The following is a 21566-nucleotide window of genomic DNA, read 5'->3' on the forward strand; positions in this document are numbered from 1 at the left end:
GAGTCTCCACACAGCCCGTTTTGGATGTGAGGTAAGTGCAGGGCCCAAAAAGAGGTTCGGGGAGGGGGAAAAATGGGCCTCCCGGAAGTTCTGGAAGTCCAGAAATGGACCCGTTTCTGGCCTCTGGAGGGCCTTCAGAGCCTGGAGAAGGCTGTTTTCACCCTCCCAGAGGTTCAAGGAAAGCTAACTAGGCCACGCCCACTTGGCCACGCTCACCTAGCAACCGGGGAGAGAACCCATTGCTGAGATTTTTGAAGCCCACCCCTGGGCATAGAAATTTAAATTTCTTAAATTCTTAAATTTGGGAGATGTACAGATAATCCTCATCCTGTGACCAAAACTAAGCCCACAACCGGGGGGAGGGGGAGCTATGATGGTTGCAAAGGGAGTCATCACATGACCAGACCCAATTTTATGACCTTTTTTGCAGCAGTCAGTAAGTGAATGGCACAGTTGTAAAGCAAACGCAGTTGTAAAATGAATGCAGAAGCCATTGAGTGAACACCGTGGTGGTTAAGTAAAGCCATTGTTCACTATGGGGCGGTTTTGTCGGAAACCGGAAGTAAACAAAAATATTGCATTTGTGATCAAGTGGCTGCTGGGCGTTGCAAACTGCTGTAAACGTGGTCCGCCTGCCTGCCTGCTGAGCCCATAATGCAGTCATGTGGACATGGCGGGAGGGTGGATATTGGAATCTGGATCATAAGTAGCTTTTTTAGGGTTTGTCATAATTTTAAATAGTCACTAAACAACCAGTCATAGGTCAAGAATCACCTTTATTTTGCCACAGATTGATCATACCTGCTCTATTATACTCTTACTACCTTTGAGAGGAAATCATAATAACTTGTCCCAAAAAAATTAATGCCTCTTGTAATCCCACACTGGAGGGAAAATGGAAGTCACAGTCTGGCTCACCTCCTCACAAGTCACTGAGCTGATGAAGACCCATTACACAGAAATGTAATACAACAGGGGTGATAAGGAGCAGGGCAGGAACCTGGAAATTTCCAAGGTTAACTTCAGACCAATAATCAAGTAAACAATAGCAATAGCATTTAGTTTTATAGACCACTTCATAGTGCTTTATAGCCTTCTTTAAGTGGGCATATTTTCCTCAACAATCTGGTTCCTCATTTTACCCCCCCTTGGAAGGATGGAAGGACAAATTTGAGCCTGATGAGATTCGAACTGCCGGCAATTGGCAGTCAGCAGAAGTAGCAATAGCAATTAGACTTATATAGCACTTTGCACCCCTCTCTAAGCAGTTTACAGAGTCAGCATGTCTTCCCCAACAATCTGGGTCCTCATTTTACCAACCTTGGAAGGATGGAAGGCTGAGTCAACCTTGAGCCTGATGAGATTCGAACTGCCGGCAATTGGCAGTCAGCAGAAGTAGCAATCGCAATTAGACTTATATAGCACTTTGCACCCCTCTCTAAGCAGTTTACAGAGTCAGCATGTCTTCCCCAACAATCTGGGTCCTCATTTTACCAACCTTGGAAGGATGGAAGGCTGAGTCAACCTTGAGCCTGGTGAGATTTGAATTGCCAAATTGCAGGTAGCCAGCAGTCAGCAGAAGTACCGTATAGTACTGCACTCTAACCACTGCACCACTGCAGCTCATGATATTCCAAACAAGGAATGGCCAAAAAAAGCTACCAGTCAACAGCCCTACCAAAGAATCTCTAAGACTGCCCCCACCCACACAGATAGGCAAGGCACCAGAATATAAACTGTCAGCAAACAGCACTCCTTACTAGCACTGATGACGGTACATAGTTAGGGTAACGAAATGTCTGCAAGAAAACAAGCAGGCTCAGAGAGCACCAAGGACCCCTCATTTCGATCCTGAGCTACAAATATTATCCTTTATTGATACTTCTCTAGTTTCCTAATGAGTGAATAAGAGAAGTCAACGTTGATGTCCTTGTTCAGGAAAAGAGGACTTCTGTGGTACCTATCAACAAGCCCAAATGTCTACCTTTACAAGGCCAGTGATTCCCAAAGGGGCCCTAATTGTCTCTTCCATTCAAAGTCTTTTTTAGAAGCCTGTTAGGACGTCCTAACAGGAATTCTCTCCCGCTCCCCTTTCTATTTCTATAATAACAGAAAGCGTTTTACTGTATCCTTTTCTCGTCCCTGTGCTTTGCCGCTTTCGGATGTCTATGCACTGAATATTTGTCAGACGGTGCCAGGAGCAAGGAAATGTCATGGAATGATATGGGAACGAAAGGACTTTTTTTTTTCAGATGCTTCGGACACGTCTTGGATGCAGAGCCATGTTGGCTGGAGCTTATAGGATCCTCATCGGAGTGCAGCTGGATGGCACACTTGCACCTCTGGACTATTTCATTCTTCTCTTTGCTTTGCCAAAGGATTTATTTTCAAACACACACTCCTGAAAAGTGTTCAAGAGCTACCATAAATGAGAATATTTCTGTGTATGCAGATAAAAGATGTTTTCGTCTTAGTGAATAGCTCGCATCAGTATCTGTGCATTCAAGCATTTAGAACTGGAACCTGAGACCAGAAAGGTACTGGATCCCATGGTAGTTTAAAAGAAAAAGAAAAAAAATTGTAATGACTTAAATGGCTTGACATTCCTAGTGATGGAAGATACGGTGTTAAAAATTCCAGCTGTTCAGCTGAGTAGATACATTTTTCTGCGGGTGAGATCAGAGATAAAGCTTGATCAATTTCTTCTCCGAGCCAATGGCTCAGGGTCAAAGAAGGAAGGGAACTTCATTGCAACTCTATCCTTGTGATATAAACAGCAGCGGCTGGGGGCAGGGTGAGTTTTAATATTGACAAGTGGCTAAGTGCTTTTCAAGTGGGATGCTATTGGTGCTCACTGAGGGAAAGCCAAAGAAAGCAACGAAGAGCCATTGACATCAGAAAGAGAAGTTAAACCTCTCACATTTATGGCCCATAATCTCAGCGCAATTCAGATTTGCCTGATCTGATCGATGATGCTAAAACACACACCCATGAATTGTATCCATTTAAGAGAACCCTGTGCTTGAATCTAAAGTGATTCAGAGGAACTGTTTTTCCCACAAGGGCACGCGCCCGCACATCCCTACTATTTGTTAGAACAATCCTACTCTTTCTCAGGATTCAGAGTTGCACAAATGAGTGAATTCCATAAAGCAGCAGCACTTTTTCTTCAGGCACCTCTGGAAACCTGAAAAAAAAAAAAACTTGGATTGCTTTAAGGCAGGGATCACCAACGTTGGTGATTTTACAACTTGTGGACTTCAACTCCCAGAATTCCTCAGCCAGCAATTCTGGGAGTGGAAGTCCACAAGTCGTAAAGTCACCAACGTTGGAGACCCCTGCTTTGAACACCAGAGACAGGTAAAACTCACACAAAATCTACTGTAAAGCAGGATCTGGCATGGCCTAGTAGGAGAAACGAGCCTTCGTCCCAGGATTGGGATTAGGGCTCTTCACACGTGCCTTGCATGGCCTAGAAGTAGGGTTACCAGCTATTCCTTTGAGCAGGGCTCCTGTGTATTAAAATGCAGAAATGCTTTGAAATACATAGATCGAGCTGCCACCTCTCCCCTCTTCTTCTTCATTTAAAGCTGAGCACTTCTTTGCAAACCTCAAGAGAAATAACTTGACCTGTCAGCCAATTTACAGTATTTATTTTTTTAGGCTGTTAACTCTTTTCCATTTAACTGATTATCATACATATTACATTTTTCTCCAGCACAGATGATGGTACGGTGCTTTTCAATCAAGACCGTTGCTTCTCTGAACAATTCAACACAAAACAATTTATTGCTGGGGAAATCCTCTCCCACGCATTGCTTAAATTGGAAAATCTGGAAAGGCATACGAGTCTTTCACACAAACATAAGGGGAGGGCTGGAGTCATGTTTGATAAGTGGACAGAACCAGGAAATGTGCCTTTTATTTTTTTTTAACAATTATGGACAACCAATACAATGATAGATGATGCAAGTCAATGTGCTGGCTGATATTTTTAGGATCAGATTGCATCAGGATAGTCTGTGGAAAACTAGCCTGCCAAGCCAGAGGTGGATCTTTAAAATTATCCATAGAATGTAAATATTGAGACATTGAATAGTTAAGAAATGGACATTTCCCACATATAAGTAAAGAGAAAGAATAAAAAAATCAGGAAAGAAAGGTTTTTTGTGCTGATATCTGATGTTGATATCTCTACCAAGTAATGCTTTAATTTTAAGCATGAAAAAAGTCACTCAGCAGATTGTGTAGATATCATGTAAAGGCAACTCTCATCTTCCATAATTGTTTATCAATCATTGTCATACTAATTATAGTCACAGTATCATGTAATAAGCCACTCTAGGTGAACTGAGGCACCCAAATGCAATTGAAGGACGATAAACCCTAACCTATTATTTACAACTGCTTTCCCCACCTTCCAACAGAAAACTGAGATTAGATCTAGATGCAAAACCTTTCAGATGTATGTCCTAATCTTGGTGTCCTCAACATATTTTGGAATATAACTCCCTCAACTCCCTACTATTGATGTGGAAACATTTATCTGCTTTTTCATTTAACCCCTAACTCCAATTGCTAAACAGAAACTATGGGCGGAATGCTGTTTAAAACCCACGTATTGTTTTAATTTAATCCAGTACATTTTAATGCTTGAGCAGAATTAAAGCAAAATGGTATCTAGACATTTGATCAAGTTGTTTCTGTTCCCAAGGGAGGTGTTTTGACTGTAGTGTCTTTTCCAAGCCTATTTCTGTCAATAAATATGGCAAAATAAATCTTAACATTGGTACAATCTGTTCTTGGCAAAGGTGCTTTTTCATTATGACCAATTTTCTCTCCTGCCCTTTCCATATATCGTTACTTCACATCCATCTTGTAGAAAAGTTCTGAGAAGGTCAAAAACTTGATTACTTTTTTGGTAACTTTTTCAGTTAATCCTCAGAAAGGCAGTATTCTACCAACCAGCTAGGCAGCTAAGCTCTCAGCAAAATTAAGTTTTCTTTCCATCACTGATACTACAGAAATTAGGCAATCATCACTCACCATAGTAAAATCTTCAGGCCTGCAAATTTTCCCACGATACCTACAAGCCAGCATCATGTCCTCCAGCTGATGGCTGCTGCGGTCATAAAAGTTAAGCAGATTGAGGGGCTCCTCGGGCACGTCAAAACTAGGTGTAGCCAGTGGGAAGCCTGCTTCCAGGTAGGTACCCACATCATAGCCCAAAAGCGGTGAAATGTAAGACAAGTAATTGTAGGTGAGCTGGGACCCTCGGATGCGATTGATATTGCAGAAAGTGACAGCCGGGAAAGTCAGCTGTGGACTTTCCTGCTCATCCAGCTGTGTGATATGATGGTATTCCAGATAGTAAAAAATCTGCCCCACTGCCTGGGATAAGAAAATGGACAGAGAGATCAGGAACGCACCTGCCCAGAGGCTCTGGCGGACTCCAAACCCATTCCCTATGAAGATACGGTTGGCGCCATGCAAGGTACAGTTGTTGGCAAAGGCTGCCAGATTTGGGGCTGTTCCTTCATCTTTCTCCCCTAGTTCTTCCTCCTCCTCCTCTTTGGAGTCCTTCTCTGAGCCTTCTGGGCTGTGAGGGTCATAAAGAGATTTGTCGTTATCACTTTCAGCGGGACCCTTGATGGTATGTTTCTCTTGGCTCGAGGAGAAGGAGATGGTGCAGAATAACTGGATCGGCATTCTGTCCTTTCTTGCCAGCAGCCCCTTCCCTGACTGGCTATTAACAGGACTCCCCCAGGATTTCTTAGCACTGGAGGTCAGAGGTGAATCATTAGGGAAAGGGAAGGAAGAGACAGTAGCTGAAGTAAGATTGGGAGATGCCAGAAGGAGGGGAGAAAAGGGCTGGGATTGGACGAAAGAAACAGGGAGAAGGAGTAAAAAGAAGAAACGAAGCTGGAATGACGATGCCAAGCAGGAAAATTAGATGGCTCCAAAACAGAGAATTTGGAAGATGGCTGGTTGCAAGGAGCGTCTGGAGGAGCTGATGACCATCTACTCCAAGGCAGCTTTGTGGAGTCTCAAACTCTTCTCCAAACCCCTCTAGATCCAGCACAAGGAAGCAAAGGTCTCGGAAAACTTCAGTTCTCAGACCTTCTGGTCCAAAGTTGAGAGTCTGTGGCTGTGCTAGGCTGAGTAGCCGTTCCCTGTCAATTCTAGAAGACCAGCCTGGGTATCAGTGTACAGCCTATAGCAGCACAGAAGTCTGACCCAGGCGCCTTGGACAGGGCCTGTTTAATAATTCATCGGCTTCCTTGGTTTCTGTGTAGGGCTGGGAGGGGAAATGCTGAGGGAAGGACAAGCATCTCTCCTTCTCATCATCTCCTCCTCTCCCCCCCCCCACACCCCCACAACTCAGCCTACCGAAGCCAGGCCCCTGCTGAACTGTTTTCTGCACCCAGCATGTTGCTGCAAAGTTCCAACCTCCTGCAGCTTTTGTGTATGGTTGGATTGAAAGGATACAGGAATCTCTAAAAAAAACCCTGCCCTTCCGATTTAAATCATGTGTGATCACCAAGATTGTCCAAGTCTTGCGTTTTATCCTTGAAATTCTACATGGCTGTTTTCTGGACAGAGATGCTGTGAAACTCGGGACTGTTTGAACCTCTTCAGACTGCAATTCACAGAAGTAAAGTTGCCTTGAACGGTGATCTTAGGAATCTTATTAAATTCATAATTCAAACCAAAAGTTGCAATGCCAGAATTCCACAGCAAACCCCCTTCCAGAACTACCAGCATTGCAACTCTCATAATAGAATAGAATAGAATTAGAATTCTTTATTGGCCAAGTGTGATTGGACAGAGAAGGAATTTGTCTTTGGTGCAAATGCTCTCAGGGCACATAAAAGAAAAGATACATTCATCAAGAGCCAAGAATCATAAAGTACAACACTTAATAATAGTCATAGGGTACAATAAGCAATCAAATCATACTAGGAAACAGTCAATAAAAATCATTAGGATATAAGCAACGAAGTTACAGCCATACAGACATGTCATAATTGGCCTTGCTAACTGGGTGTTTTGGGAATTGCAATCTGCTTAGCTTTGGAAAGCTCCGTGCTTGAGAAACCTGTGTTATGTGGTCATTGACATGTTCCATGATGAAATATCCAAAGACTATAATTATGGAGTCACTAATGTTAGCTGCCGTTACTTTGTGAAGAAAGTATGAACATTTATCATATCATGTGAGCTGAATTCAAGTTGATTCTCACTCAGTGCAATCTTCAAAGATGCGTGCCATAATCTGCAAAGGTGGCAGGCACAGCCTCTTGATTAGAGCCCTGAGCCTTTTGTGCTGTACCCCTCATTTTGCAATTTTTGACTCACCCACGGAGACCTTTCCTCCCATGCAGTATACTAGACCAACCTGCACCCTGTTGGGTCATCATTTCAGAGGCATTTCCTTAACTACACAGAGAAACAGAGTGACCAAGGGTGGACAAAAAAAAGCAGTGGGAGTGATAATGGCTTCTGACTTCCTGCCAGATTTCCCACTGAGTTTCCTTGTGGGAATCTGGCAGGGAAATCTTTCCTTCTTTCCCTCCCTCCCTGCTCTCTCCCTCCCTCCTCCAAGACCAAAGGCAAGTAAGTGGCTGCTGTCATGGGAGAGAAGGAGAGAGGGGGTATAGGGCAGTATGCGAAACATGCCATGGAGGTTAGAAAGGGTGTACAGGTGTGGGGAAAAGGTGCCACATGGGTTGGGGAGGGCATGTGGCTGGACAGCATGGGTTGGGAAGGGTGCACTGGGGTGCATCGCAAGTGCTGCATCTATTGTGCAGGGTCATGAAGGGGATGGTGTGGGTAGAGAAGGGTGTGTGTGTGGGGGGGGGGGTTGCAGAAGTACCCCAGAGGTGGCATTCGGGTTGGGAAGGATGTCTGTAGGTGCTTGGGAATGTGCAAGATGTGCTGTGCAGGTAAGGGATGGTGAGTGGAGAGGGGTGGCATGGAAGTCTGCATTTAGGAAGGTGTGTGTGGGGCAGCACAATTCACACAGAGCATGGAGGTATGGCATGGGCTAGGAAGGGTGAGCAGGGGTTCCTCTTTTCCTATTCTTCCCTCCCTCTCTCCCTCTCCCCTCCCTTCTTCCCACTTTCCTTTCCAGCAGGCAGATAAGTGGCTGCTGTTGGGTGAGGAAGGGAGGAAGGATTGCAAGAGTGGCTGGGAAACTGTCATGGAATTCTAAAGATGGAGATGACATGACTGCAGCAACAGCCTGGCAGTATTGAAACAGCCACAAGTTTCCTATATGTCAATTTGAGTCACAAGTCTCAAATTTTGTACAAGTTCTGTAAGTTAGCTCATTTGAAGTACTCTGGTTCAAAAATTGCTGGCCTATGACGCAGCATTTTGCCCTGTTAAAGGTTATGAGAGTTTAGTAGTATATATATGGAAAAGAAAACAAACCTAAAATAAATCAGGAAACCACAAACCAAGCTGACATATATCCTATAGGTAATCCCTGAATTACAACCATAATGGTTCTAAGTTGTAATGATTGTAAAATGGGTCACCTATGTGACAGACCCATTTTTATGATGGTTTCGTAGCAGTCATTAAGTGAATGCCACAGTCAAAAGCTATGGTTATTAAATGAACCAATTGTTTGTTATGGGCTGATTTTTCCAAAGACCAGAACTAAATGCTGGTTTTTAGCAAAAACATCATAACATGTGCTCATGTGATTTCAGGATGCTGCAAATGGCCATAAATGTGGGCCACTTGCTAAGCGCCTGATAGGCGGTTGTGTGACCATTGGAACTTCAAAACTGACTCATGAGTACCCCCAGTATGTCCATTGGGAGTTTGAGTGGCTGCTATGTGACCTGTCCTAAATTGAGAGCTACCTGTATTTACGTATCAGATTCAACACAAGTCCTGCTGTGTCAGCCACATGCCCCCTTTTTGGAATGGGGGTTTGCTGCTCTGAAGCAAACAAGGACATCACTGAGCTTATTTCACATGCCACACTAAAGTAACACCTTAAAACCAACTAATCCCATTATGTCCCAGGGACTGCATTGAGAGCAGGGCAACAAAAGTGAGAGTGACTTTCCTTTTTGCTTTGCGTGGCAATCTTGTCCGCTGCAGACCTAGAAGTGAGCACCTCACAAGACTGGGACATAAAGGGAGATTCGATGGCTTCCCATATCCTTTCACTGAATCAGAGAGCAGGGAACAGGACTGCGTTGATTGGCTGCCTCTTCCAGTACCTTAAATTTGAAAGAGCCTTTAAGCATATATAGACTCAGAGGTGTGGTATTCAGCGAGTTCTGACAGGTTCTGGAGAGCCGGTAGCAGAAATTTTGAGCAGTTCAGAGAACCGGCAAATACCACCTCTGACTGGCCCCGCCCCCATCTATTCTCTGCCTCCTGAGTCCCAGCTGATTGGCTGGGTCTTCTTTGGTTGCCCTGCACAGGAGAACAGAGCTGGAAAGCAGGTTAGTGGGGTGGGGAGGGAGTGGGGATTTTACAGTATCCGTCACCTGCCATGCCCACCAAGCCCCGCCCACAGAACCAGCAGTAAATATTTTTGAATCCCACCAGAGGCCCAAAGAAAGATGAGAACTGAAACCCCATTAACAACCTGGAGACAAACATACCGTTAGTCCTCGACTTACAACAGTTTGCCCAGTGATCGCTCGAAGTTGCAACGGCCCTGAAAAAAAGTGACTTATGACCATTTTTCACAATTATGACCATTGCAGCATCTCCATGGTCACACGTGATTTACGTTCAGAGGCTTGACAACCGGTTCACTTTTAGGACGGTTGTCAAGTGATCGCCTCTGGTGACCTGACAAGCAAAGTCAATGGGGAAGCCGGATTCACTTCACAACGGCATTACTAATTTAACAGCTGCAGCGATTCACCTAACAGATGTGGCAAGGAAAAGTCATAAAACGGGGCAGGACTCACTTCGCAAATGTCTCTCGTGATTTTGGGGCTCAATTGTGGTCGTACATGGAGGGCTACATGGACACTTTCGACTTGAGGGAAAAAGCCATAGGTAGGAAAGGTCAACAACATGTGTCTTCGATGGGCATGGCTTAGGGCAAGTCTGGAATCTTTTTTCCTTGTTTGATGGGAGCAAACGGTGACTATTTCTGATATATTCTGCCAGGACCCCCTCAAAGTCCTCTGGCTGGCTAAATGGGGAGCTCTGCTTTTGTTCACGAACAGTGAATTTTTCTGAATTTCAGATGGATTAGCAGCTTCTGTTACTAATGGCTCTCTTGTAAGATCACCAGTTTTTCTTCCCCCCCCCCCCACCTGACAGACTCTGTGCTAACTAAGCTAACTAAGGACTTAACAATGATAGGAAAATAGGGCTTCAGCTGCTTAAGTCTTAGTGTTTTCAAGGAGGAAAAGGAAGTGGCTGGCACCACTCATTGGCTTAGTAACCAGAAGAAATGGTTCAATGGCATATCAAAGGCTTGAGTTCAGCTAATTAAAAAAGGTTAAAAACCAGATGAGTCGCCCTGCTCTCGGTCTTGTAGTAATAATTTGATCTGTGGAAATCAGCAAGAGAAGCTTTTCATGACAGAGCGATAAGCATGAAAGTGGATTAATGCCTGCTGTTCAAAGTGCAGGAACTGGGACTTGAGGAAAAAGGCGGCAAACTTTTGCCACCAGAGATTGGGGGGCATATTTGGACGAGCAAAAGTGAAGAATTGTTCGGTAACAGTACAAAGGTGTGCCAAACAGAGCTGCTTATTTTTTTAAAAAAGTTTTTAACCTTCAGTGGATCTTTTGGACTGAAAAATGTGGAGCATTGGCCAGATGCAATGGAGCTAGTATAGAATAAGGAGAACTATTTTGAAAATATAGGACATCCTTTTAAAGGAAGGGTATCTGGGGTGAGGATTCTCTCCCAGAAAACTGTCACTGCAGATTTGGGATTGGGGGCAACCAGGCAGAACAAAGCTATAGGTAGCAGACGACCTTGGCTAATGAAGGCGGTTCCTCTCCTGCGCTTGCAATGTTCTCTTCCTCTCTTGCCTTGTGGTTTCTCTGCCCTGCACTTGGGAGACCATTAAGCAGCTGCCACAGAGTAATTTCATGCCGCTTGGTCACTGCTGATCCACCTAAAAGGGGAGATGAGAACATGCAAGATGGACAGCTCTTTGGGGCCCAGAGGGGAATGGTGAGGAAATGGGACTTTCTTTTCCTGCCAGCGCTAGATCAGCATAATCTGAACTCCTGACGTGTTCAGGTGACTTAACTGTTTGTGAACCGCGCCTGCTTGGTCCCTCCGTCTGGAGACTCTTGGGTGTCACCTGCTGGTTATCAGGTATAAAATAAAGACACCCTTGAGTCAAGCTTTACCCTTGGTGATTATTACCATTTGTGCCGTTTTTGTGACAGTTATAAAGGCAATTTACTTACAGGCTGCTTCTTAGGTTAATTTTTATTTTTTATTTTTACTTTCTAGTCCAATTAACAACTTTGAAATTTATAAGTGGTCCCCCCCTCCCCCATCCCAGTACTAATACAAGCTGATCCTGCATAGCTCCCCTAAATCGGCTAAATTAGTAGACACAGGAAAAAGGAATTGGGCTTCTACATATTACAATGCTTGCTTCTGCAGCTAGACCACAATGGTCAGTGGAGTCTTTACTTAGAGATGTTAAGAATTATACTAGAGCAGGGGGTGTCAAATGCATGGCCCGCGAGCTGGATGTGTCATGCACTCACCACGCCTGCCCCTGTTTTAGCGAAGGGGGGAAAAAGTTGCGATCTGTCATGTGACGATAACGTGACACCGCGTGTTTGACACCCCTATACTAGAGCTTCGGGTATGCAAAAAATACTCTAGCACCCAGACCTTTGCAAACACACGACACTTCTTTTCACGGTTGGTTCAACTACAGCATATAGGCCTTTGGCATCTAGAGCAGGGGTCACCAACCTTTTGGACCGCAGGGACCACCAAACTCATAATTTTAAATCCTGTGGACCAGAGACCCTGGGAAAATCCCCCCAAAAGTCTGCAGGAAAATTCCCCACCCTGTTTTCCTATCGATCGATCATTCTTTATATAGTCTTTTATATAGTCTATAGTCATTCTTTATATAGTCTCCAGCTCCGTTCTCGGGGGGGGGGGGGGGGGAGAGGCTTTTGGCTTCATGCAAGAAAAGCAGCAGAAGCAGCAGAAGTCTTTCTTTCTCTCCCCCAAACTCCACCAGAAATGAGTCTTTGCCAGCGCAGCCTCTTGGAGCAGGATGCCTTGCAGGATCCCAAAGAATCATTTCTGGTGGAGTTTGGGGGAGAGAAAGAAAGACTTTTGCTGCTTTCCTTGCATGCAGCCAAAAGCAGAAGAAGAAAGAAGCGGAAAGAAGCAGTCCGGTGGCCAGGCAAGGTGCACGGGGTGAGTGGGGCAAGTCCCCCCCCTGCCCTTTCCCCCGCTCCCCTCACTACGTCATGTTGTTCACAATGCAAGCAACGCAAGCCTTGTGTTTCCGCACAGCCTATGTAGTTACAGTGGGCTCTAGCACTTAGATCATTAGAAATGAGCACTCCAAGATCCTTGACAGAGTTTGGATCATCAACAAGGTCTTGACTATTCAGCCTGTATTTTATTTTCTGATATATTTTTTTGCCAATATGTAAGACAGAGCATTTATTTGTTGAGATTTGAAGTTGCCATTTGTTTGACCATTCTGATATAACATAAATATATAAATCACATAATAATGTTAACAATGTACAATCTTGTAGGGCCGCATTATTAGCTGTCCAGGATTACAGGTTGGACATGACAACTTTAGAATTTGAGCTATCTGCTTGGAGTTAAAACAGTATTGTTAAGGCTGCTTTGGGCAAAATTCAGACATTAACAAAGAAAGCAGCCAGCTCTGCACTCTGCCTGCACTCTCCCTTCAAGCCCAAGAACTGAAGGTGATCTTAGGATCCCAAGGCCGGGGTTCTTAAGAGGTCAGCTAGGTCTCAGCTCCTCTGAGTGCCATTCCTTTGTGGACAGGGAGGTAAAACTTCAAAAAATAGATGTTTTGATGCACGAAACAAAGAACCACACAGCTTTCCCCATTTCATACACAGAAGTTGGCCAGACCAATGGGTGAACCTTGTTTATCTCTGGCAACCAGGCATCGTCTCGTCTCTTAGGATTGCTTGAAGTCATTAGGCTGACTTGGCAACATGAGGTTGACATTCCTTCTTTTAGGACAGTGTTTCCCACCCTTGGCAACTTAAATATGTCTAGAGTTCATTTCCCAAAATTCTCCAGCCAGTCATGTTGGCTGAGGCATTTTGGGAGTTGAAGTTCGCACTTCTGCAAGTTGCTAAGGTCTTAAAACAGTTTACAGTCTTGCAGCATCTTCAAAGTGCTTTTCTTGACTCATGAATTGGAGCAAATCTACACAAAACCTCCTTGTTCTGGCAGAAGGCAGAGCCATCAGCCGTTTCCAGAGAACATGTCTTGTATGTCACCTCCTGTAACTCATCATCCACTTGTAGCTGAGGCAGCCCAAGGACAGGTTGATTGCTCTGCTCCAAAAATCATGTTTCCCTCCTTATCCTACCTCCAGATCAGTGGTGGGATTCAATTTTTTTTACTACCGGTTCTGTGGGCGTGGCATGGTGGGTGTGGCAGGAGAAGGATACTGCAAAATCTCCATTCCTTCCCCACCCCACTAACCTGCTTTCCAGCTCTGTTCTCCTGTGCAGGGCAACAAAAGAAGATCCAGCCAATCAGCTGGGACTCGGGAGGCAGAGAATAGATGGGGGCGGGGCCAGTCAGAGGTGGGATTTGCCGGTTCTCTGAACTACTCAAAATTTCCGCTACCGGTTCTCCAGAACTGGTCAGAACCTGATGAATGCCACCTCTGCTCCAGATGTGCAGGTGGACTGAGGCCCATGGGTCTGAAATCAGTCCAGCCAGTTTCCTGTGGGGCCACCCTTTCCATCTGGTCTCTGATTTGTTCTCTCATTCCTCTATCGTCTTCTGGCTATAAGGGACATTGGAATCCCAGCTTCCATACATCTTCCCTCCTTTTTTAGGATGACCTAAAGAATGTTCTGAAATGGACCAGCTTCCCTGCCTTAAATGGAAAACAATTTCAGGTGGTCTTTGACTCACCACAATTGGGACTAGAATTTCCATTGCATTCCAACACAGTTCAATGAGTTGTGCCCAATTGCACAATCTCTTTTGCTATGATTGTTAAGTGAATCATGACAGTCTGTTAAACCTGGCTTCCCCTATTGACTTTGCCTGTTGGAAGCCATCTGGGAAGACCGCATGGTGGTCACATGTCATTGGGAAGCTATAACCTTTGTCAAGACATTCTGGTTGCCAAATGTACAAATTTTAACTGTAAGGATGCTGTGATGATCTTAAGTGTGAGGACTGGTTGTAAGTTACTTTTTCCAGTTCTGTTCAGAGGTGGGTATTCAGCAGGTTCTGACCAGTTCTGGAGAACCGGTTGCAGAAATTTTGAGTAGTTCAGAGAACCGGCAAATGCCACCTCTGACTGGCCCCACCCCCATCTATTCTCTGCCTGCCGAGTCCCAGCTGATCAGCTGGGTCTTCTTTGGTTGCCCTGCACAGGAGAATGGAGCTGGAAAGCAGGTTAGTGGGATGGGGAGGGAATGGGATTTTACAGTATCCTTCCCCTGCCACACCCACCAAGCCACGCCCACAGAACCAGTAGTAAAAAAATTTGAACCCCACCACTGGTTCTGTTGTAACTTCAAATGGTCACTACGCAAACAGTTGTGAGTTGAAGATTCCCTGTATCTCATGCATGTTTTGAGTCTGCCTTGTGGATAATTCCCTTCTCAGCATTGCTTCCAGGGCCCTGGCTTCTCCTTTCTTTTCCTTCAGCTCTTTAGCAAGAGGTCTCCAAAGATGTCAACTTTAAGACTTGTGGCCTTCTGGGAGTTGAAGTCCACAAGTCTTAAAGTTGCCAAGTTTGAGGACCCCTGTCTTAAGCAGTAAGTTACCCAAAGACAGCATAAATCTGAAGGATCAAGAGATGGCAGCCAACAGGTGGAAACATCTTTAATTCTTTGCTGCCATCTGGTGGTCAAACAGTCAATTGCTCAATTCACAGTTTAGAAAAACAGTTTTAGGAAAGAGGTGAGAAAAAATGCAGGTCGTTCAGAATTATTATTAATAATTATTGTGCCTGCTAATTGGAATAAGCTTTTCACATGGTGGATGATGTTGGCTGGGGCTGGAATTCTAGCCAAGGGAAGGTAAGTTAAGGCTGTCTGGAGTGCAGGGCAGCACAATCACAATGGCAGCACAGATAGTCCTTGATTTACAACTGGTCGCTTAACAATTGCTTGAACTTATGATAGACACCCCCCCAAAAGGTACTTATGGCCCAATTCTGAAGTTCTGACAGCCACCACCACCACAGTCACATGACCGCATTTTGGGCTCTCAACCACTGGCGCACATTTATAGCCATTTGCAGCATCCCACTGTCATATTATGCAATTTACAAAGGTTTTTTTTTGGGGAGGGGGGGAGGACTGCTATTTATTTCTGGTTTCCAGAAAGAAAGAAAGAAAAAAAAACCAGAGTGAACAATGGGTTCCCTTAACAACTGCCGCATTTGCTTAACAACCACCGCAAAAAAGCCATGAAATTGGGCCCAGTCAAATGATGACCCACTTTATGATTGTCATGACTTATAATCATGATTGCCAGGCTCAATTATAGTTGTAAGTTGAGGATTAGCGGTAGGTGTGTGTGCTACAGGAGCAAAAAGATTTAGGGCAACATGATTTCCTGTTGTTGTGGTTCGCCGGCAGCAGGTGCGGATGGCTGAGGCCTCGGAGAGCGAGGACTTGGATGAGGGGCCTGCGTGTGAGGCAGGGATGGGGCCAGGACCATGAGAGAGTGGGGTGCTGCCTTTGGAGGTTGTGGGGGCTGGCAGCAGTGATGAAGAGGTCCCTGAGGAGCCTGTGCCCAGTGTGTGTGCACGCAGGACTGCTCAAAGGAAAGAGCAGCTGCAGCAGCACGGGCGACTCGGGAGTAAGGCTGCAAGGTAACGGCCCCTCCTTCAAGAAAATAAAAGCCAGCCTGAGAGACCGGCAGGAAGCAAAGAAGTTCTTGCACTTCAAGCCTTGTGGACTTTCGGACTATTCTGGTTTGTGTTTGGAGACTTTGTTTTGAATATATCTTGGCAACTTAATCTAATGTTCTTGGCAGCCTTGCACAACTTTGGCAAGGCTCGTTCTTATCAGAGACAATTAGTTTTCATAGCCTTTTAACTGTGAATAAATGGAATTTGCATAGAAGCATTAAAAGGTTTTGCTTTTACCTCTGTTTGGTGTTTGTTTCCTTGGGACAAGGTTTGGGTCAGAACACCTGTTGGCTCCAGGATGGGAACATAACAGCTGCGTGGGTGAAGCCTCGGTCCCAAAAGCTAACAGGCAATGTATATACATTTTGGGTTGTATACTGTCCAACTTCTGCTTTTATTTGGACAACATTTTGCCCTCTATACTTCACCTTCTCCATTGCTTTCCCTGAAAGAGCTGTACAGGATGACGTTTTGTCCTGAATTTATTGATTCATTGAATTCAGATAGAATCCTTAGTACTGTTTTGTAGGGTCATAGCCAAAGAACCTACAAAAAGCTTGAACATCTTACAGAGGGAGCAAATGTTTTATCAACTCCCCACTGCTGTGCCTCCATAAAATTGAACTTAAAAATGAAAGAAGATAAAATTATTATTTCATTCAGCGTCCCAGCACTCTTTACCTCTGTTGAGGTAATTCCCCGTTAGGAGAATGAGCGCATACAGGGAGACGTATTTGAGAGGAGTGTTTGAATAATACACATACAGCACACAGATACACTGTACAGTAAATGTAGGTTTTTACTTCCAGAAAGGTTTAAGCAAAGTCCAAAATAAGCAATCCAAAGTCATTCACAAGTTAAATCAGTCAGTTTTCAATCCAGGGATAATCCAAATATCAAAGTCCAGTGTCAAAAAACAGTTCAGTAACAAACTTACATCAAATCCAGTAATATCAGTCAATTAGAAGAAATGGAGGAACGGCAATACTTTCCAACAGAAGGAAACAGAGATACACTCAGACACACTCTCTTCTGAGACTAAGACTAAACAACCCAGGTTTCTGGCTCCATCTTATGGCCGTTTGAGAAACCACACCTAATTACAGTTTTGCATTTTCTTAAAAATACAGTTTTAAAATGTTTATCCTGGTTTATATATTTCTAACCCAAATAGCTGTTAGGTGACTCATATTCCTAACAACCTCCATAGACCTAGAGCAGGGGTGTCAAACTCTAGGCCCGCGGGCCAGATCTGGCCCACAGGGCACTTAGATTTGGCCTAGAAAAACCAAAGGACTGGCCCGCAGTGCCTCTGCGAAGTGAAAATCGAGCTGGGGGGAGGGACCCTTTTTTGGTCGCAATGGTCTCCTGCAGTCCTCTGCCAGAGGGCTATCAAAACAAATTAAAAACAAAACAAAAGGAGAAATGTTTCCCCTTTTGCATTTGAGCATGCAAGAAGGGACAGGAAAGGAGAAAGGGAAAGAGGAAAGACAATGAAAAAGATAGGAAGATGGAAGAGAGTAAGGAAGGAAAAATAAGGAAAGGGGAAGGAAGAAGAAAGGAGAATGAGGGAAGGAAAAAGAAGAAAAGGAAGGAAGGAGATTATAATGAGAGTGAGGGAGGGTCTCGGGAAAGTCCTGCCTTAGCACTTGGCCACCACAAGTGCCCTGACACGAGTCCCCTGTCATGCCCACCATGGCAACGCCCACCCCAGCCATGCCACACACACCCCGGCCCTCCAAGGTCAAACACAAATCACGGGAACACCAATGAGACCACTACCCTCAAGATGCATAGCAGAGATTGTCATGCAGCATCTAAAAACCATAGGGGGTACCCCATGCATGCAACCAAAAGAATGGTTCCGGTATGTAGATGACAGCTTTTCTCATAATAAAAAAAGGAACAACTAAAAGAGACATATGAAACAGCCAACAACATTTTCAAAGGTATAAAATTCATAAGGGAAAAAGAAAAAGAAAAACAGCAAATTATCCTTCCTGGATATCCTCATAAGCAGAGGAAATGACAGCAAAATTAGAAACACAAGTCTATCAGAAAAAACAACCCACATTAATCAAGTGCTCCATTACTGAAGTAACAACTCAACTTCCCACAAAAGAAGCCTGGGTAAAAACGTGATTCAGATGAGCACAAATGCACTGAAACAACTTAGAACCCCAGAAGAAAGAAACAGACTGCCTATACAACATCTTCTAACAAAATGGAAGCCCATGCAACTTTATCAAAAAGTGCCTAATGCTCAACCCACTACAGCAGGGGTCCCCAACCACCGGTCCGTGGACCGGTACCGGTCCGTGGAACAAATCCTACCGGGCCGCTGGTTTGCTGGGCGCCGCCATCTTGTTTTGATGAAAAAGTGCTTCTGGTGAGCTTTTCCGGGTAAAAAGCTCACCGGAAGCACTTTTTCATCAAAACAAGATGGCGGCATGTTTCGTGAGCTTTTCCGGGTAGAAAGCCATTTCTACCTGGAAAAGCTCACCAAAAGCTCTAGGCGCCGCCATCTTGTTTTGATGAAAAAGTGCTTCCGGTGAGCTCACCAGAAGCACTTTTTCATCAAAACAAGATGGCGGCGCCCAGCTGATGCCGGTACCAGGCCGCGGCATAAAAAAGGTTGGGGACCACTGCACTACAGCACAATCAACACAAGCTACGAGAAGGATAGTACTACTATAGATCAAAAACATCTCAGAAACAACCAACAGACTATTACAATCACATGACATCATTGTAGTACACAAACCAATTAAAGCCCTCATCTTAGGTAAACCAAAAGTTTACATCTTAAGTAAACCAAAGGTTCCAGTAGCTCAAGAAGAAAAGAAAAATGAGGCCTCATTTACCATATACAGTATATACAGTGTAACACCCACTATATAGGGCAGACAGGCAGAAGATTAGCAGAATGCATCTATAAATATGAACTAGCAATCAGAAGGTACGATAAAATCTTAATTTTGCAGTGCATGGACAGACTCAACCAGAATTTCAACTAGGAAACTGGGACTATTCTAGACCACACTAAATCCAAAAACACTAGGGAATTCTTGGAAGCTTGGCAATCAGCCACCAATAGACACATAGAGATAAATAACATTTATGGACCATTCTAAAGAGACAATAACAAAGGAAACAAAAAGACAGAACACATCCTTTTCAGCAGTCAACACCCAGATAAGCAGGGATTGACACCAAACAAACAATCAAGCAGAAAACAATATCCTAATCAAGGAATTACCAAGGAGAAAGTCACAATAGTCTCTTCTATTCAAATCCATTCAAAAGAATTTTATTCATTGGCTAGAGGATACAGAACTGTCTTTTTCAATGTACCATTCTTCCAATGTCCAACCATCTTAAAGCAGCTTCCTAGAAATGCCAGAAGGAAAGACAGAGAAGGGGAAACTGATCCTCCAAATGTTGCTGAACCACAGCTCCCGGCACTTCTGGGAGCTGAATCTGATGGAGGGGTCAAATGGATCATTAGCCTTGAATCCCTTCGGGCTCACAAGAGATTTAAGTGCAGCCCAGATTGAATCCCCATTGACTCTTATCTACTGCCAATTTGCTTTGACTGTCAGATTATTGTAGACATCTTAAGCTAGCAGTAAACCTATATATTCATTTGAATGGCTTGGATTCTTGATTTCCTGCACTTGACAACATGTGGAGGGCCACAGGCTTCCCATTTCTTGGGACTCCTCCTTCTGACCTTGCTATTGCAATCAGAATATCTGTTGTTATATGCATCTTGTAGCATCAGGTGTGCTTGTACTATCTGCGTCCTCTCTTCTTCCTCCCCCCCCTCCAATGGTAAGCAAGTGCTAATGGGTAAGCTCCCTATCCCGGTGGTGGTTAACCTTTTTGGACTCCTGTGCCAAAAATTGTGTGCGTGCTAGCACGCTCGCGCTTGCGTGCCAGCACCCAGAAGGCAATGTGCAACCTCCCCACGTCCCCTACGCATGCGTGTGCAATCCCAACTCACCCACTCCCACCACCCCCTTACCTGCACTGTGCCTCACAGCTTATTTTCGGCCAGTTTGAGGCCTTTTTCGGCTTCCCAGAGGCTTGAGGAAGGCTTCTGCAAGCTTCTGCAGGCCAAAAACTAGGCCCGTTTCGTTACTTCCGGTATTTCCAGAAAAACAGGAAGTGACAAAACGGGCCTAGTTTTTGGCTTGCAAAGCCTGAGAAGCCTGCAGAAGCCTTCCTCAAGCATCTGGGAGGCCGAAAAAGGCCTCAAACTGGCCGAAAATCAGCTGTGAGGCGTATGCATGCGCAGTGAGGTAAGTTTGCCTGCAGCTTGCATGCTGGCACAAATGGCTCTGCGCACCACCTGTGGTACGCGTGCCATAGGTTCACCATCACGGCCCTATCCTCTTCTCCTGGATCCAGAATAAGAGACCCCATCCCTGTTTTGGCTGTCCTGTTATTCTTAGAAGCAAGAAGCAACATGCCTGCAGCTCCCCTCCTTCCTCCTTTGCTTTTGTTCTGATCTCTATTGTCACCACTTGCAGCACCCTGTTGAGGCATTAAGGGGAACACTGCCAGGGCATCTTAATGGTGCTCCTCGTAGCAAGGATTGCATTGAGACAAATGCGCTTTAGGAGGTGGAGGAAGCACTGTCTGGAACCTTTAAGTAATTGAAGTTTGGGAAAGTCTTCAGAGGCGAGGGAGGGCACTGCTATAATGAGAACACTCCATCATAGGCAGGCCAGCAGCCTGACACAGGGTTCGTCTCCCTGGCAGCCAGGGAGAATTACTGCTTCTGCTTGTTTCCAGCAGCTGGGTGAGGAGGCAAGCTTAGGAGAGAAGCTGCTGAGGAAGATCCACACTGAGAGAGAGTCAGCACCCTTCTCCCCTGCCTAACCACTGCTCCGAGATTACTCTTCCAGTTAATATCTGTGTGTGGATGTCCGTCCTTGTGTGCACCCTCTAGAGGCTTCAAGTTAAGCCTGTTATTGAGCATTATTTAGCCTGTCAATCCTTAGCTCTTCCTTCTCGGGGCTTAAGAAGAACTATTCAAAGAGAAAACAGTTGAAATGAAATTCAATGAAATTCCAGAAGGCTGTGTTTTGATACATAGCTCCGTGGGCTGAAGCCTGCTAGGATTTAGTGGCTGGAGAGCGAACCTAGAATCTGGGGATAAAACCCTTGGTTTTAGCTTCGCTATGCACCAACTTCATCTCCCTGCAAGTCCCTCAACATCAAACCAGCCCATCACCCATGATGTGCCCTACACTCTGCCCTGAACCTTCTCTTGTCCAGATCTAACCTATACAGAACAAGAACTCCTTTGGGATCCTTTCCTGATACTTCTAGTTCCACTAATCAGAATCTTTGATAGGATTGCTCTATCCTAAAATCCTTGTTTGTGATGTTCTCCTGGAGTAAATAGCTGAGCCCAAATCCAGCTGTGCTCCTTCATTGCCTGGATTTTTATTCCTTGGATCTCCCCACA

The 21566-nt window shown here is 44.8% G+C and overlaps 1 protein-coding gene across 3 annotated transcripts in view; it reads right to left on the minus strand.

The window, feature by feature from the left end:
* The window catches only part of ASIC1 (acid sensing ion channel subunit 1), a 226899-nt gene that overhangs the window by 61995 nt on the left and 143338 nt on the right, over nucleotides 1-21566 (minus strand). Inside the window, exon 1 of one of the 3 annotated variants that reach the window (XM_026679989.2) lies at nucleotides 5047-5925. The exons of the other annotated variants lie outside the window; for them this stretch is intronic. Within the exon in view, the coding sequence (XP_026535774.1) occupies nucleotides 5047-5709 (663 nt within the window). The 5' untranslated portion in view covers nucleotides 5710-5925. Of the gene's footprint in view, nucleotides 1-5046; nucleotides 5926-21566 lie in introns of those variants that run through there. 3 annotated transcript variants of the gene reach the window in all.

Source organism: Notechis scutatus, chromosome 2, assembly GCF_049901735.1.
Source record: "Notechis scutatus isolate UNSWTSFEM ecotype Mainland chromosome 2, rNotScu1.2, whole genome shotgun sequence".
Taxonomy (NCBI): domain Eukaryota; kingdom Metazoa; phylum Chordata; class Lepidosauria; order Squamata; family Elapidae; genus Notechis; species Notechis scutatus.